Consider the following 17040-nt stretch of genomic DNA (forward strand, 5'->3'; position numbering starts at 1 on the left):
CTTCTAGTATTTACAATGGTAAATAATAAAAACATGTTAATTTAGCCAAATAAATAGAGTATTTTGTACAAATTTTTTTGGACCACATCCCACATCTCCCCTATTATCTATTGTTTTTTATGAGAATTACAAGTTTGTTTTACGCGAATTTTGATATACACGATGCCTCTTGGAATGCATCTATCGTGTAAATCGAGTTACCTGTATATATATATATATATATATATATATATATATATATATATATATATATATATATATATATATATATATATATATACAGGCAACCCCCTTTAACGAAGGTTCACACAATGAAATTTCGCTACAACGAAAGTTTCATTTTATTACCATCTGCTCGTTAAACGAACACCAAACTCACTTTAACGAAGTTTTATCCAGGTAATTTTTTCCAAATTTGAAAGCCCCATCATATCATGCAAGCTGACAGGCTTTTGAATACATCAGGAGCTGCTGGTAATAAGGCCTGCCTCAGGAGAAATCCTGAGACACCTGTAGAATAAAGATCAAGATCAAACCTCTCATGGACAACACAGGTGCTGCCGATACAAAGGCCTGACTCAGAAGAAATTCTGCGTCACCTGTAGCATCAAGATCAAGATCAAGATCACGCGCACCACTCACTCTCCAATCAAAACATAACAGCGTCACCAGCAGCTCATCTTCCCTAGTTCAACTTACCACCAAAACGCCCTGCAATGTGGCCTAATGTTCCTAAGAAGACCAGGAAGTGTCTTACTCTCGAAGTGAAGCTATGTATTATTCACAGACACGAGAGAGGCCAGAAAACTAATAACATTGCTGGCTACCATCTTGACTCCATCTACTGTCTACTATTTTCAAGTCAGCAGACTCTATTAAGAAGGCTAGTGAGACCGTATCTTCCTTGCAAGCTAAAAGAACCACCTGAACTCATGACTCTACAATGGATAAAATGGAAAGCCTTGTGGAAATGTGGTACATAAGTTTTGTATGCGGTACCATGATGCGCTCTTTGTTTACATTCCACAGGTTGCCGGTTAGTGTCTTTCCCGTTTCACTCTCCCTCCCTTCATAAAGTTAAGATTATCAACATTATAAAGTTACGTACATACATACATTAGTGTACATTATAATGACTTAAATTAAATTACCTAAACGTTTAACTTCATAATTTTTACTTTTATTAAACCTTTTACTGTACTATGATGCACTCTCGCTTTGCTTACTCTCAATGGAACTCCAAATCAGGGGTTAAACTTGTTATAATCGGTTTGCTTAACGAAGTTTCGCTTAACGAAGTGTTTTTAGGAACGTAACCCCTTCGTTAGATGGGGGTTGCCTGTATATATATATATATATATATATATATATATATATATATATATATATATATATATATATATATATACAGGTAGTTCTCGATTGATACAGTAGATGTTTTCCAGAAGGGACTGTATAAAGTAAAAATCGTATAAAGTAAGGAATGAATATCCAACTCCCTAGACTTTTTTTTTTTTAGTATAAAAGAGTGGATCTGAGCTTTGTACAGTACCTCCAGCCCCTTTCCATCAAGCAGCCACGCGATCCTCATGAGCGTGACTCCCAGCACATCCACTTCGTCCCTTGGTTGAACAGCCTCGCCCTCCAGGGGGAGGCTCAGGGGTGTCCTCGCACCACTACCACCACCACCACCATCACCATCACCACCACCACCACCACCACCACCACTAGACTTTGAAGGATGTTTTCAAAATAAAATAATCTTTCACTGTACGTATACAATTTGCATTAAATACATTTCTATTATGCTTATTAATGCTTTTATTAATAAACTTACAAAGACATAAAAATGACTATGAAAAAGGGAAATGTTTAAACACAAAATTATTTTATTAGTGCCTTCTTCCTCTATTTTGCTACTTCCTCCTCTGATGTGTCACTATTGTCATCGTCTGTCTCCGATTCTGTTACTTGACTCGGTGTGTGCGGCCTGAAGAAGCTTGTTTATCGATTGCTGTTTTTTATTTTGTTGTTTTTCTTTGAGAAGAACCTCATAGCACGTCATTTTATCCAAGACCTCTCTGAAGACGGCGGTGCTTCTTTCAATATTTGGGTAATTTTGTTCGAGAATTTTCATTGACTGCGCCAATAAGTCCATACACTCAGACAAGCTAGCTGCTGTGAGGGAATAATCGCCGTCTTCTATGATTTTCTGCAGCACAGCAGGATACTCCAATGCAGCTTGCATGTAACTAGCATCTTCTTCATTCTCTGCATCTCCACAGGACGAGCATAGGACGACTGGCTACCTTTGAGTGGAGCTCCTGGCCTAGCTGATTCTCAGATCTTCGTTGCGTTGCGTTTTATGCACCTTACCGTGGCTTCGTTCATGCCCAATGCGGTCCGATTACCACTGTTTTGCTGGCCTTTTTCTGCCCAGTCCAAGACTTCCAGCTTTTCCTCCAGTGTATATGTCTTCCTTGTTCTCTTGGGTGTGTCACCGCCAGCTGGAGATGCAGAAGGGAGCTTGGGAGCCATGGTAAATGCTGGGCACGAGAGGAAGATGATGCCACAACCACGCGCATCATCTCTGCTTTATTTTTTGGTATTCCATGTAAGATTTCACTTAATGCATTACAAAACAATCCTTTCTTGGGGGCAAGATTTATAAAAAGCTAATAGAAATGTTGTTTTGTAAACATAAATGCATATATAAGACAGTAACACCACCTCCAGAGGTGGTGTTCCCAGCAACCTCAGAGCAACCAGATAGCAACCTCGTCACCGTCCCTCCAAGCATTCGTGGATGCCATTTCGCGGCAGGAGGTTGCTCTGACGTTAAAGAATCTTGGATCCAGCTCCAGGAGCGCTACAGACAGAGGCAGGGAGCCAGACAATCACAGCGAAGCTGCTGTGTTTGGTCCTTCACCCGGCAAATTCAAACCCAGAAAATTCACTTAAACAAATGTGGTTTTACGTTATGCGGATTTTTTGGTCTAACTTTATATAGTACGTTAAGCCGGAAATTCGTTAGACGAACCTTCGTTAAGTGGAGTATTACTGTATATATATATATATATATATATATATATATATATATATATATATATATATATATATATATATACACAATGGTACTTCGACATATGAAATTAATTTGTTCCGTGATGATCGTTCTATATAAAAAAAATTGTACAGGGGATCCTCGCGATTTGACCGTTCGCAGTTTGAATTATCGCCAATTCGAACTCAGTTAATTGATACCCAATCCTCAAGGTTCAACCGACTGACTTGCCAATTCGACATTCATATCTCGCACGTCACCCACCCGGTCAAATACACCGCCACCCCAAATTCGCCGCAAACCCGCCAGACTAGACTGTAAACAGACACTACCCTGTGTGTCACAGGCGGCATCACACTAGCACTTTTCTGTGAACTTTTTCTGTCAACTTTCTGAAGACTGTCAACTTTTGTTGATGGTGGTCATCATACAGAAGTTTGCTTCTGCCTTTGTGTCGTTTGTCAACTGTAAACAAACATGGTGGCCCCTTCACCCCCAACAAGTTGTTGCTAATTTTTCATTGCTATTTTTGGCCTTTAATGCTCTCTATGAGAAACTCTTCAGACAGCTTTGTCCACTCATAAACAACAGAGCTGCTCATCTTGGCCAGTTGTTCCTTGGAAGAGAAGCCTTGGAACGTCACAGAGCCAGAAAAATGTAAAAAAAGAAACTGAACTACTTTCCACTGATAGGCTAGGAAAAAAAAAAAAAAAAAAAAATATATATATATATATATATATATATATATATATATATATATATATATATATATATATATATATATATATATATATATATATATATATATATATATATATATATATATATATATATATATATATATTTACATTTACTTATCAAGATTCTATTGATTTGAGATTATAGCATCATTTCAATTAACAAGAAAATTAATTTCATTATAAAAGTGTTAATTAGAATACATAGATCTTAATTTGACTAAAAATATATTCTAGAGGAAAAAGAACGTTTCGTCTGACTCATGACGACGGAAAGCCACCTCCAGCCCCAGCCCTAAGAAACACAATTACCTGCCTTTCAAAGATAAGCTTGAGCTTATAGGAAAGTGTGAAGCAGGTATAGCTCACAGTGTTGTTGCAACGTAAATAAGTATCCCTAGGTATTAACAATTTGTGGAAGAACAGGGACAAATACCGCAAGACTGCTGCAAGTGTTTTTATTTCCAAAAACATACTGTGCAGCACCCTAATGTGTTTAAAATAAAGTTAGATGTAAATGAAGCCTTTAGTAGTACTGATTTAATTTAAGTTAGTGTTTTCTAGAGGTTATAGTGATGTTTTGAGGGGGTCTAGGCTGGAGGTTGGTCCCAATCCCCCCCTAATTCTTCAGTATCTTATGGGAAAAATTGCTTCATGATTCAAATAAACGCTGATTCAACCAATGAAAAACCGCCCTAACCCCGTCGAATTGCGTGGATCCCCTGTATATCAAATCAATTTTTCCCATAGAAATTAATGGAAATAGAATTAATTCGTTCTAGTGATATGAATTTACCCCCCAAAACAATTGACATGCTTTAAATACCAAACAAATATAATTTAGTATAAGATAAATACAGGCAACCCCCGCTTAAAGAAGGTTCACACAACGAAATTTCGCTACACTGAAGGTTTAATTTTACTACCATCTGCTTGTTTAACAAACACCAAACTCGCTTTAACGAAGTTTTATCCAGGTAATTTTTTTCAAGTTTGAAAGCCCCGCTGCATCATGCAAGCTGACAGGCTTTTGAATAAACCAGCGCCTCTCGTGGACAATACGCGCACTACCTGTTCAAAACAATAACAGCGTCAGCAGCAGCTCGTCTTCCCTCGCTAAACTTACCACCAAAACGCCCTGCAATGTCGCCTAGCATTGCTAAGAAGACCAGTAAGTCTCTCTCTCTTGAAGTGAAGCTGGATATTATTCACAGACACGAGAGAGGCAAGAAAACTATTAGCATTGCTTGCCACCATCTTGACTCCATCTACTGTCTCTACTATTTTCAAGTCAGCAGACTCTATTAAGAAGGCTGGTGAGACCTTATCTTCCTTGCAAGCTAAAAGAACCACCTGAACTCATGATTCTACAATATATAAACTGGAAAACCTTGTGGAAATGTGGTATATAAGTTTTGTATGTGATATAATGATGTGCCCTTTGTTTACATTCCACAGGTTGTGGTTAGTGTCTTTCCCATTTCACTCTCCCTCCCTTCATAAATTTAAGATCATCAACATTATAAAGTTACATACATAATTAGTGTACACTCAACCCCCAGCTATAACGAGTTTCGCTAACGCGGTTCAAAGCTATCGCGGGAACATAAAAAAGCACCCCTACATTGCTAACGCGGATCGTAGTGGAGCTATTGCGGCCCATGAATCACTCTTTATCCCAGATGTTGACGTGAAGGCTACATCATATCATCTGACTTGCTGATTGGCTGAATTTGATTGACGCATTAGGTTGTGATTGCCCAGCACACTCCTGCTTCCCCACTCCTCTGCTCCCCCGACACAGTAGACTGCGTGGTGCGTGTCATGGTGAACCTTAAGGTCACGTGTGTATTATATCCAGACAATGGCCTCTACTCCCCCTCCTGGCCACCCAGGGAGATCCCTACCACTCAACCCGACCCAGCGAAAGGCTACAGCGGCGCCTGGGAAAGAAATTAAGAAGAGGAAGAACCTTACATATGCAGTGAAATATGAGATAGTGAAATTGGTTGAAAGTGGACAAAGTAAAAGTTCAGTGGGCGCTAAGTTTGGTATCAACGAGTCTACAGTGAGAGGTATTTACCTCAAGAAGGACCACATATGAACCCTGAAAGTGATACTGCTGGACATAATGCTGTGCGAAGTTCAAATCATGTCCTTCTCAAGACTGAGCAGCTCCTCAGCAAATACTTTGACCGCATGCAAAACAAAATTTGGACACGAAGGATGCCATGGATACAGCAAAGGAAATTTATAAAGGAGTGGCAGCAAAGTGGGGCATTAAACAACCACCAGTATTTTTTGCATCTAAAGGATGGTTTGACAGGTTCTTAGCTCGACGCAAGATAAAAAACATCAAGATTTCTGAAGAAGCTGCAAGTGCAGATTTGGATTCAGCCAGGCAATACCCAGAACAACTGCGTCATGTAATTGAGGACAGACAATACACTCCTGATCAAATTTTCAACATGGATGAGACCAACTTTTATTGGAAAAGTATGCCATGTCGCACATTTATTTCTTCAAGATCAGCCCATGTACGTGGAAGAAATGCAATTAAGGAACGCTTCACCTTACTACTGGCTATGAATGCTTCAGGAAGTTGCAGACTCAAGCCAACAGTTGTTCATCGTGCCAAATGTCCCAGAGCTTACAGGGGTCAAGATATCAACAAGTTAAATGTGCACTGGCTTAGTTCTGCAAAGGGATATGTGTCAGCCAAGCTTGGTCTTGACTGGCTGAAGAATTGTTTCATTCCTGAGGTCGAGGAATACTGCAAGAGAAATAACATCCGCTTCAACATTCTCCTTGTTTTGGATAATGCACCTGGCCACTCAAGACTCCTTGCAAATGTGCATCCCAATGTTCGGGTGGAGCTTTTGCCTCCTAACACCACATCACTAATACAACCACTTGATCAGGAAGTAATTTCAGTGGTTAAAGCTGCCTTTTCTCGCCGGCAGTTTCGAATGATGCGGGCAGCCACCGAAGATGCCACTGTTCTCCAGAAACTGGTTGAAAGTGAAAGTGAAAATGAGGAGGAAGAGCTAGTGGGAGATAATGAATCAGAGTGCCATGTGCTACAATATTGGAAAAGTTTTAGTGTCAAGGCTGCTGTTGACTTAATAGTGTCGTGCTGGAATGACGTTACTCCTGCTACAATCAACCATGCGTGGCATAATCTGCTCAAGGGCATGCCTGAGGACAGGAAAGTAAAGGTAGCAGGCGAGCCACAAACAGTGGCGGCAGAGGTGGAGGCAGCTGCATTGGAGGCTCGTCATGTTCCTGGCTCTGGTTTTGCTGAAACTACCGACGACGACATCTTAGAAATGTTACGACCCGATTCACCCAGTGCACAAGAAATGTTGAATGAGGATGCCTTGTGTGATGAAGCCAGTCCTGATGAGAATGAGGAGACAGCTGGTGTTGAAAAGAAAGGGCTGCCAATCAGTGAAATAAAGAAGCTGCTTGAATATGGCCTTCAAATTCGTCACATCTTGGAATAGGACACTCTTATCAATAATGAGGGCAAGATTGTAGCTATAACCCAGGCTTTGTTCCCTTATGAGATGTACCGCGCTCATGTAAACAATCTCAGGCAGCGTAAAATCTCAGATTATCTGCAACGAAAACAACCTGCCCAGCCTGCTGACAATCCTCAACCTTCCTCTTCGAGCTCTCTCTTTGATGAAGACAGTGATGAGGAATTTCATGGCTTCATGAATGATCTGACTCATCGGAGGGGTGGTGGAAACCAGTAGCCACCACCAACGCCTCGGAGCCCCCTCACCCCTCCCACCTACAAATCAACACACGAAGGTAAACTTGTTTATTTTGTTTTGTTTTGTTGTTTGTTTTTGTGCATTTCATGTCTGTATTTACTCAGTAAATTGAAATGTGAACGGTATCAATAAATAATGGTAAGATGAGAGGAAAACAAGGTACTAATTCGTTGAATTTTGTCGCTACTCTGGCTGGCCAGAACCAATTTTATTTTTCCTTATTATTTCTAAACAATGGCTATTGCATTTTTAGCTATTGCGGCAATATTAAGGGACCAATTACTCGCGATAGCTGGGGGTTGAGTGTACATTATAATGACTTAAATTAAACTGCCTAAATGTTTAACGGGTTTTTAGCTATCACGGCGATATTAAGAGACCAATTACTCGCGATAGCTGGGGTTTGAGTGTACATTATAATGACAAATTAAACTGCCTAAATGTTTAACGAGTTTTTAGCTATCACGGCGATATTAAGGGACCAATTACTCGCGATAGCTGGGGGTTGAGTGTACATTATAATGACTTAAATTAAACTGCCTAAATGTTTAACTTTATAATTTCTATTTTCATTAAACCTTTCATTGTACTATGATACACTCTCGCTTTGTTTACTCTCAATGGAAGTTCAGGTCAGCGGTTAAACTTGTTATAATCAGTTCGCTTAACGAAGTTTCGCTTAATTAAGGGTTTTTTGGAACGTAACCCCTTGGTTAAGCGGGGGTTGCCTGTACAATGTTTATTGTATGCATGATATAAATGTACTATATTGCCCAAAATAACAACTTAACCTGCAAAACTCGGGACATGTTGATAGACGTTCATCATGCAAGACTTGGGGCACGTCTATAGACATTTAGGCGTTTTTGGGCTATATTTTGGCTATTTTCTTACCGTCTTTTTTGCTTGTGAGCTGGCAACATTCATCAGGAGTAAACATGTGCTATACATCACTGTGTCACCAATTCCACGTGATAGCGACATGATTTCACGGTGTCCGATTCCTCCATCTCTCCCACGCACCTTACTTCTACACTTCAGGTCTCTCGCCATGTAGCAGGAAGACAACATCTGAATGAGAGTGGTATCAGAACAGGCGACAGGAGAGAGAGAGAGAGAGAGAGAGAGAGAGAACGGGCCCGTTTTCTATGGCTCTAGCCAAGGCTGCTAAACCCGATCGGATAGAAGGCCACGAACACCGACGATACCACCTCATTCAACCTGTGATATTTTGGTAACCATAGCATCTAGAGACTATTGGTTTTTTGCATTGCAAAGAAGAGGAGTTGCTTGTCGCCAGAACACCATTTGTACTCACTCATTTATTGAATTTCCAAGTGTAATCAGTATGTGAATACAGGCTATTTTGTGTGTTTCTCACCAAACCTGCCAAGTTAGCGTGAGTGAAAACTTCCAACTGGCATTCCTACTTACCGACACTGTGATAGAACTTCGTATATGTAGTACAGAGGAGGAATTGGCGCGTTACCCATGGCTTACTATTGGCACGCCGTGGTACAGTGGAACCATACGTGCTTTGGGGTCCGCGGGGTCTCCAAGCACATGGGTTCGAATCCTGTCCACGGTCTGAGTGTAGTTTGGGCTTCCTCACTCGGGGCAAGGATTTCCTAGCCGGTGGGCTTTGAGATAGGAGGTGCCAAAAAAAAGTATCCCCTTTAGCCCATAAATTTTTGTGAAAAGCCCACATGGCATAGATGAAAAAAAAAAAAAAAAAAACCTAATGTGCTTTAAAGGCCCTGGGGTTCTCAGGGCCCATATCCACGAAACTGTCTTAGGCCGATGTGAGTTAAGTCTGAAATCGTACTTAGCTTAGGGTCAACGGTTTAGGGCCGTCGAAAGTCGTCGTGCTTAGATCGCTTTTGATGTACCGTGCTTGCGCTAGAACGCATTGCTTACAAAATATCGACATTGGTGATATTGAAGAAAACATGATTATACTAGCATTTTCTTTGTCTTTTATTTATATAATTTCATAATACAAGTATCGAGTAAGTAAGATAGAATAAAAGTAAATATTTCCGAAGAAAAATATATGCATTAAAATGTATTCCCATTGGTAACGAGCAAACACTCCAAGCAGCTACACACAAGCTCTTCAAAGAGGTTCCCGCGTTTTCCAGCCAGCAGTGTACGAGTATTTTGCCTTTTCTAGCCATCACTTATCCACCTACTGTATCAGGTAAGGCTTTAATGTGTTAGAAACAGTACTTAGTATTACTTTATAGGAGAAGTTTAAGGTATTAGTTACATTACTATCATACCACATGGTGCACCTAGAGCTCCTCATTCAAGCTAACTTGAAAACATTTTATATATGTCCATGTGTCACAAATTAAAACTCTTCATGCTTCTATGTGTAGTAAAATCAAAATATGACACCCAACATTTTATTAATTGTTTCTTAATTAAAGTTTATTGCTGTAAGAGCTGCAGAGCAGTGATCCTATCCACACTATGATAGGCCCAAGTATTCACTAAATACCACATGGTGTACCTAGAGCTCCTCATTCCAGCTCAGTTGAAACATTTTATATATGTCCATGTGTCACAAATTTAAACTCTTCCCGCTTCTATGTGTAGTAAAATCAAAATATGGCACCCAACATTTTATTAGTATTTTTTTTCTTAATTGAAGTTTATTGCTGTAAGGGCTGCAGACCAGTGATCCTATCCCCACTATGATAGGCCCTAGTACTCACTGACTTGGAGGGCGGTAGGCAAATTAGATTTATAGATTGTAAGGTTAGGTTACCTTTACTTAGATAAGATTAGGGTGAGTGGGTTTGACCTACTGGTCTCACTACATAGGGCTTCCCTCACAAGATTGGTCACAAATAAAATACCTTCACGGTCCAATCTGTACCTCTTGATGAGTTCAGCATCATTAAGCTCATGCAAAACGTCCCTTCTATGATGATATCTTCCTGGCTGATGTGGTTGTTGCTCTCGTGGCGCTGCCATGTTGTTTGTTTACATCCAGCTCCGTCGTCCATAGCGCTACTAAAACAGGGTCAACCCAGTCCTAGCGCTAAGCATGATGTTAGGGCCAACGAAAAATTTTAAGTGCGTTTTCTGGCAAGGTAGGCACGATGGCCGCCATTTTGGTTTGCTAAGGACAATGCCATCGGTCTAAGACAGTTTCATGGATATGGGGCCAGAATGATACACCAACAATGGTTTGACTTTACAGTTACTACTAGCGTTAGCGCACAGGGCCAAGTCACAGATACGCAATATTTTGCAATTATCTTGTGTTTCATATTCATTGCGAGATTCTTCTAAGTTTCTTCTTTTCAGCCTTCTTATTCTTACTTTTGGAACCCATAATCAAGAGGTCTTGAGTTCACAAAACTTAAGAAAAAATACACACTGCTGAGGAGCACAGACACATACATGCACAAAGGATGAACAACGATACACAACGCGAACTGAATGTTTAGGTGGATGCGGGTAGCTGAGTGATTGCTGTGTCACCTACCGATGGCTATTCGTACCTTAAAGATATCTTCGTATTTTGAAGCGTAAACTATATAAAATTTTTCGTCGTATATCGAAAAAATTGTATGTTGGAACGTTCGTAGCTCGAAGTATTACTGTGTATATATATATATATATATATATATATATATATATATATATATATATATATATATATATATATATAGGTAAACCCCACATAACGAATGAGTTAAGTTTAAAAAAAGTGATCATTATGCGAAAATTCGTTGTACGGGGTCCTAGGATGAGTAAAAAATAATAAATAAATATAAAATAAAAAAATGAAAATAAAAAATCCAAATGTGTCAAATTCGGACACGGCAGTGGGTCCTGGTGGTGGTGATTCATCGGTGTTTTCAAACTCTGCCAAAATTTCCCCAATAAAAATTTTGTTATAGCGGGATTTGGTGTTTGTTTTGTGATTTAAGGGTAATAAAACAAAACATTCGTTATGGCGAAAATTTGTTGTGTAAACATTCGTTATATATATATATATATATATATATATATATATATATATATATATATATATATATATATATACAGTAATACTCTGCTTAATGAACAGGATAGGGGGTGTCAAAGCTGTTCGTAAAGCAAAAATTCGTTAAGCGAACGTAATTTTCCCATAGGAAATAATGGAAATAGGGGGGATGCGTTCTGGGCTGATCCCCAACATACCACATGGGTTAAAAAAAAAAATAAGTATTTCTATTTCTATTAGCTTTTTACAAGCCTTACCCACAAGAAAGGATTGCTTTGTAATGCATAAAGTGAAATCTTACATGAAATACCGAAAAATAAAGCAGAGATGATGAGATCGGCCATAGACGGTGGAGACTCCGGCGACTTGGCTGCTTCTTCTTCTTGTGACCTTTTTAGCTTGGCATGTTGTCTTTCACCATAATACTAAATTAGTTTTCACTCCTCTATTGCCTGCTATAATGGATATCATATCTTAGTATTCATATACGCTCATGCCATGAGGATAACCTGGACTCCGTGGCAGAGTGATAGTGAATTACTAATGAAATACTGCGATATTTCATTAGTAATTCACTATCACTCACTGCCACGGAGTCTAGGTTATCCTCATGGCATAAGCGTATATGAATACAAAGATATGATATCCATTATAGCAGGCAATAGAGGAGTGGAAACAAATTTAATATCGTGGTGAAAGACAACACGCCAAGCTAAAAAGGTCACAAGAAGAAGAAGAAGCGGCCAAGTCACCGCAGTCTCCGCTGTCTGTGGCTGATCTCATCATCTCTGCTTTATTTTTTGGTATTCCATGTAAGATTTCACTTTATGCAATACAAAACAATCCTTTCTTGGGGGCAAGGTTTGTAAAAAGCTAATAGAAATGTTGTTTTGTGAACATATATGCATATATAAGACAGTAACACCACCTCCATAGGTGGTATTCCCAGCAACCTCAGAACAACCTTATCACTGTCCCTCCAAGCGTTCATGGAAGCCATTTCACGGCAGGAGGTTGCTCTGAGGTTGTTAAAGAATCTTGGATCCAGCTCCAGGAGCGCTAAAGACAGGCGGGGAGCCAGACAATCACAGCGAATCTGCCGCGTTCGGTCCCTCACCCGGCAAATTCAAACCCAGAAAATTCACTAAAAAGGATGTGGTTGTACATTATGCGGACTTTTTGGTCGAACTTTATATGGTACGTTAAACCGGAAATTCGTTAGCCGAACGTTTGTTAAGCAGATTATTACTGTGTATATATATATATATATATATATATATATATATATATATATATATATATATATATATATATATATATATATATATATATATATATATATATATATATATATATATATATATATATATATATATATATATATACAGTCTACATTGAAAAGTCACCACGTCTAGGGAGTGGTGCAGTGACTTTACGAGTTGACTGTATTTCTTTTGTTGCAACAAAGCCAAGAGGGGTGAGAGAGATATTGTATGTCTGACAGAGAGCTACACCCCTTTCCACCCTCTTGCTGCTGAGAGAGGCTGCTCAGGCCACTCTCATTTGTCATAGGGAGTAGATGTTTGGTATTGCCTTGTTTGCTTTTTCTTGCTTTCCGCACTAATATTGCACTTCATTTCTTATGCATCACAGCTTAATAGACATGAGTGGAAAGTGTACTGAGAAAACTATTCAGGCTATCATTGATTTCCATAAAGCAGGTATTAGCAACAAAGAAAATTGCATTCGAAAAGGCCTAAAACTCCATACTGTGCAGAAGCTCATTCAAAAATTCAAAGCTGGTAGGGGCAAAAATTTACCACTCCCACAAAAGCCATTTGGTAGGCTACGTAAGGTACCTGAGAGGACAAGAATACTTCTCAGTTGGCAGCTGGAGGTCAATCCCAGCCTTACAGGATGCCAAATTAAGGAAGGGAATCCTGACTTATTAGCTGGTGTCTCTCTCCGTACTGTCCATAATACTTTACGGCGTGACCTTGGGTACCACATTTACCAGGCAAAGAAAAAGCCACTTATAAATGACTCACAGTGAAAGAAAAGGATCCAGTTTGCATAGAAATATCAAGATTGGATCTTAGAGAAGTTGCCTCCAAAACTGTGGTCTGATGAGAGCACTGTATGTGAGAGTGGTACAACATCTAACAGAGTGTACAGGCACCCAGGCTCTGATCCTGATGATTCCTGCTACATTAAAAAACCCTCAGTTTAATGGTTTGGAGATGTTTTACTTTCAAGGGTCTTGGTGATCTTGTTTTGTTCCTTAAAAACACTACTATCACTAAAGAAGTGCATTTGGAACTCTTAAACTTGAATCATCATTTGAGAAAACCAAAGGTGAGATTTTCCAACAGGATAAGGCACCAGCTCATACTGCAAAAATTGTCAAAGAATGGCTAGATAATTATGAATTCAACACCATAAAAGAATGGTCTCGCAATTCTCCTGATATTTCTCCAATAGAGAATTTATGGGCTGTAATTAAGGCCAAATTATGAGGCCATAACACCTCCACACTCTCCAGACTGGAAAAAGAGCTTCACAATTGTTTGACAGACTTCAAGCCTGAAACACTTCAAAATTTAGCTGACAGTATGCCAAAACATCTGAGAGAGGTACTCTAGAAAAAAGGAAATGCAATAAAGTACTAATTATTTGGTAGTTAGAATTTGTATGTTTTTTGGAGATCTGACATGAAACGTGTAACGAAAAACTATTGGCGTGGTAACTTTTCGCGTAGACTGTATATACAGTTAAATATATATATATATATATATATATATATATATATATATATATATATATATATATATATATATATATATATATATATATATATATATATATATATATATATATATATATATATATATATATATATATATATATATATATATATTTATTTATTCAAAATCAATTTCATATGATCACTATTCAAGTTTGCTATCAGTGTATTGTAGAGATGGAATATCCTTGGTACAATACAGTACATACTAACCCAGGGATGGAAATTTCAACAGACAGACAATGAAGAAATATACTGACCTGAAGTGTTGCAGGTAATGAGGCCAGCTGGAGCCGCCTCAACTGCCTTTCTTCCACCCTCCTCAAGCTGTCTTGTCTCATGTTGGCAAGTCCTTTGTTCCTTAGTGGCTTTCTGCTTCTCATCCTCAGCCTTTCCACCATATTCCTTCTTCCCTTGTCCTTTATCCCATATTGGCCAATGGGTTCAGGAAGTCCCAGAGTTTTCCACCTCCTACCTTTCACAAAGTGTGCAGGAATTCGCCTGCCGAAAGCTATTCCAGAACCAGCCAGGGGAAGACCTGCCACAGGCCTGGCTACTGGCTGGGCACTATGCAGTCTTCTCACTAGAGACCCACTTTGCCTTCTGATCGGGCCAGTCCTCCGGATGAGGGACTGTGGTGGGACAGCTCTTCTGGAGAGTGTGATGTGTGTGGGTGTAGCAGTAAGGTCAGCTGGCCAGCGATTAATGGCCAGCGCTGGAGAGTGTTTGAGGGACATCCAGGGAAATGAGCTGGTTCCCTTCCAAAATAGGAATACCTGTAACAATTATATCAGTTAATGGATTGCATATCAATGTTGAAAATATTAATATGATAAAAGAATGGGAGACACTGCAGTGTGGCTGTTAGGAAAGCTGTCATTGAGCAATATGGAGGAGCAGAGCCAATATATTTATTGTGTTTCATGTAAGAATGAGTGCAAATTTAGTACAGCTGAGCCTCAAATGATGCTTGTTTTTTATATTATGTATTAGTTTTTAGAAATATCAGTGGAATCATAAAAATGTTCTTCAAAGCACCATAACACTTACTGACACTGTCAAGCACCACAACACCCACTGACACTGTCAAGAGCCACAGCAGCCACTGATACTGTCAAGCATCACAACACCCACTGACACTGTCAAGAGCCACAGCAGCCACTGATACTGTCAAGCACCACAACACCCACTGACACTGTCAAGAGCCACAGCAGCCACTGATACTGTCAAGCACCACAACACCCACTGACACTGTCAAGAGCCACAGCAGCCACTGATACTGTCAAGCAACACAACACCCACTGACACTGTCAAGAGCCACAGCAGCCACTGATACTGTCAAGTGCCACAACACCCACTGACACTAAAACACCACAAAACTCACTGACACCGTCAAGTGCCACAACACTCAATGACACTGTCAAGATGCCACAATACCCACTGACACTGTCAATGCACCACAACACCCACTGACAGTGTCAAGGTGCCACAACACTCACTGACACTGTCAAGCACCACAACACTCAATGACACTGTCAAGATGCCACAACACCCACTGACACTGTCAATGCACCACAACACCCACTGACAGTGTCAAGGTGCCACAACACCCACTGACACTGTCAAGGTGCCACAACACCCACTGACAGTGTCAAGGTGCCACAACACCCACTGACACTGTCAAGGCGCCACAACACTCACTGACACTCTCAAGGCACCACAACACCCACTGGCACTGTCAAGGCACCACAACACCCACTGACAGTGTCAAGGCACCACAACACCCACTGACAGTGTCAAGGCACCACAACACCCACTGGCACTGTCAAGGCGTCACAGCACCCACTGGCACTGCTAAGGCGCCATAACACCCACTGACACTGTCAAGGTGCCACAACACCCACTGACACTGTCAAGGCACCACAACACCCACTGACACTGTCATGTACCACAACACCCACTGACACTGTCATGCACCACAACACCCACTGACACTCATGCTCCACAACACCCACTGATACTCATGTACCACAACACCCACTGACACTGTCATGCTCCACAACACCCACTGATACTCATGCGCCACGACACCCACTAACAATCATGTGCCACAACACCCACTGACACTGTTTATACTGTGTATACTCGAGGAAAGACAAAGAAGCATCTGAAAATGCTGTCTCCTGCATTTGAGATCCCCTGGGTTTGCTGCAGAATCCTTGGGTTGCTGAGAGGTTAGTCATGTTGCTTACTTATCCTATAAGGTATGTACAGGTAACTCGATTTACACATTTTTGTTATTGCGCGACTGAAAAATTATTATAATTAATTTAATTTGCGCGATCGGTTTGCTTATATGCAATTTGGCCCAACCGCATTTTCAAACTGAGCACCAGACGCAATTTCAAACTGCATGCCAGAGAGTTCAGCAGCTGGTCGATAGGTGGGAGCTCCACTGCTCCTTCCTCTTCTCGTGCCTCATTTGCAGTCTGCTAGCACTGAGTACAGACAGAATCTCTTCAGCCTGCCTATAATTCACCAAGATGGCCCCAAAACGTCCTTCATCTTCTTCTGCATGTGGGGTTATTTTTGATAAGTGGATTTTTGATAAAGTGGAAAAGCTCAGAGGGAGATGGTTACTGACTGTGGTG

At 40.2% G+C, this 17040-nt stretch overlaps 1 protein-coding gene across 1 annotated transcript; it reads left to right on the plus strand.

Moving 5' to 3' along the window:
• The first annotated feature begins 6032 nt into the window (after positions 1 to 6032).
• Positions 6033 to 7307, plus strand: LOC123514916 (tigger transposable element-derived protein 1-like). Its single transcript, XM_045273173.1, has one exon. The coding sequence runs from the start codon at positions 6033 to 6035 to the stop codon at positions 7305 to 7307; it is 1275 nt and encodes a 424-aa protein (XP_045129108.1).
• The last annotated feature ends 9733 nt before the right edge of the window (positions 7308 to 17040 follow it).

The sequence above is a fragment of the Portunus trituberculatus genome, chromosome 38 (genome assembly GCF_017591435.1).
Source record: "Portunus trituberculatus isolate SZX2019 chromosome 38, ASM1759143v1, whole genome shotgun sequence".
NCBI classification, from domain to species: domain Eukaryota; kingdom Metazoa; phylum Arthropoda; class Malacostraca; order Decapoda; family Portunidae; genus Portunus; species Portunus trituberculatus.

Coding starts and splice junctions, on each gene's coding strand:
- LOC123514916 (XM_045273173.1), top strand. CDS start 6,033: ATGGATACAGCAAAGGAAATTTATAAAGGAGTGGCAGCAAAGTGGGGC.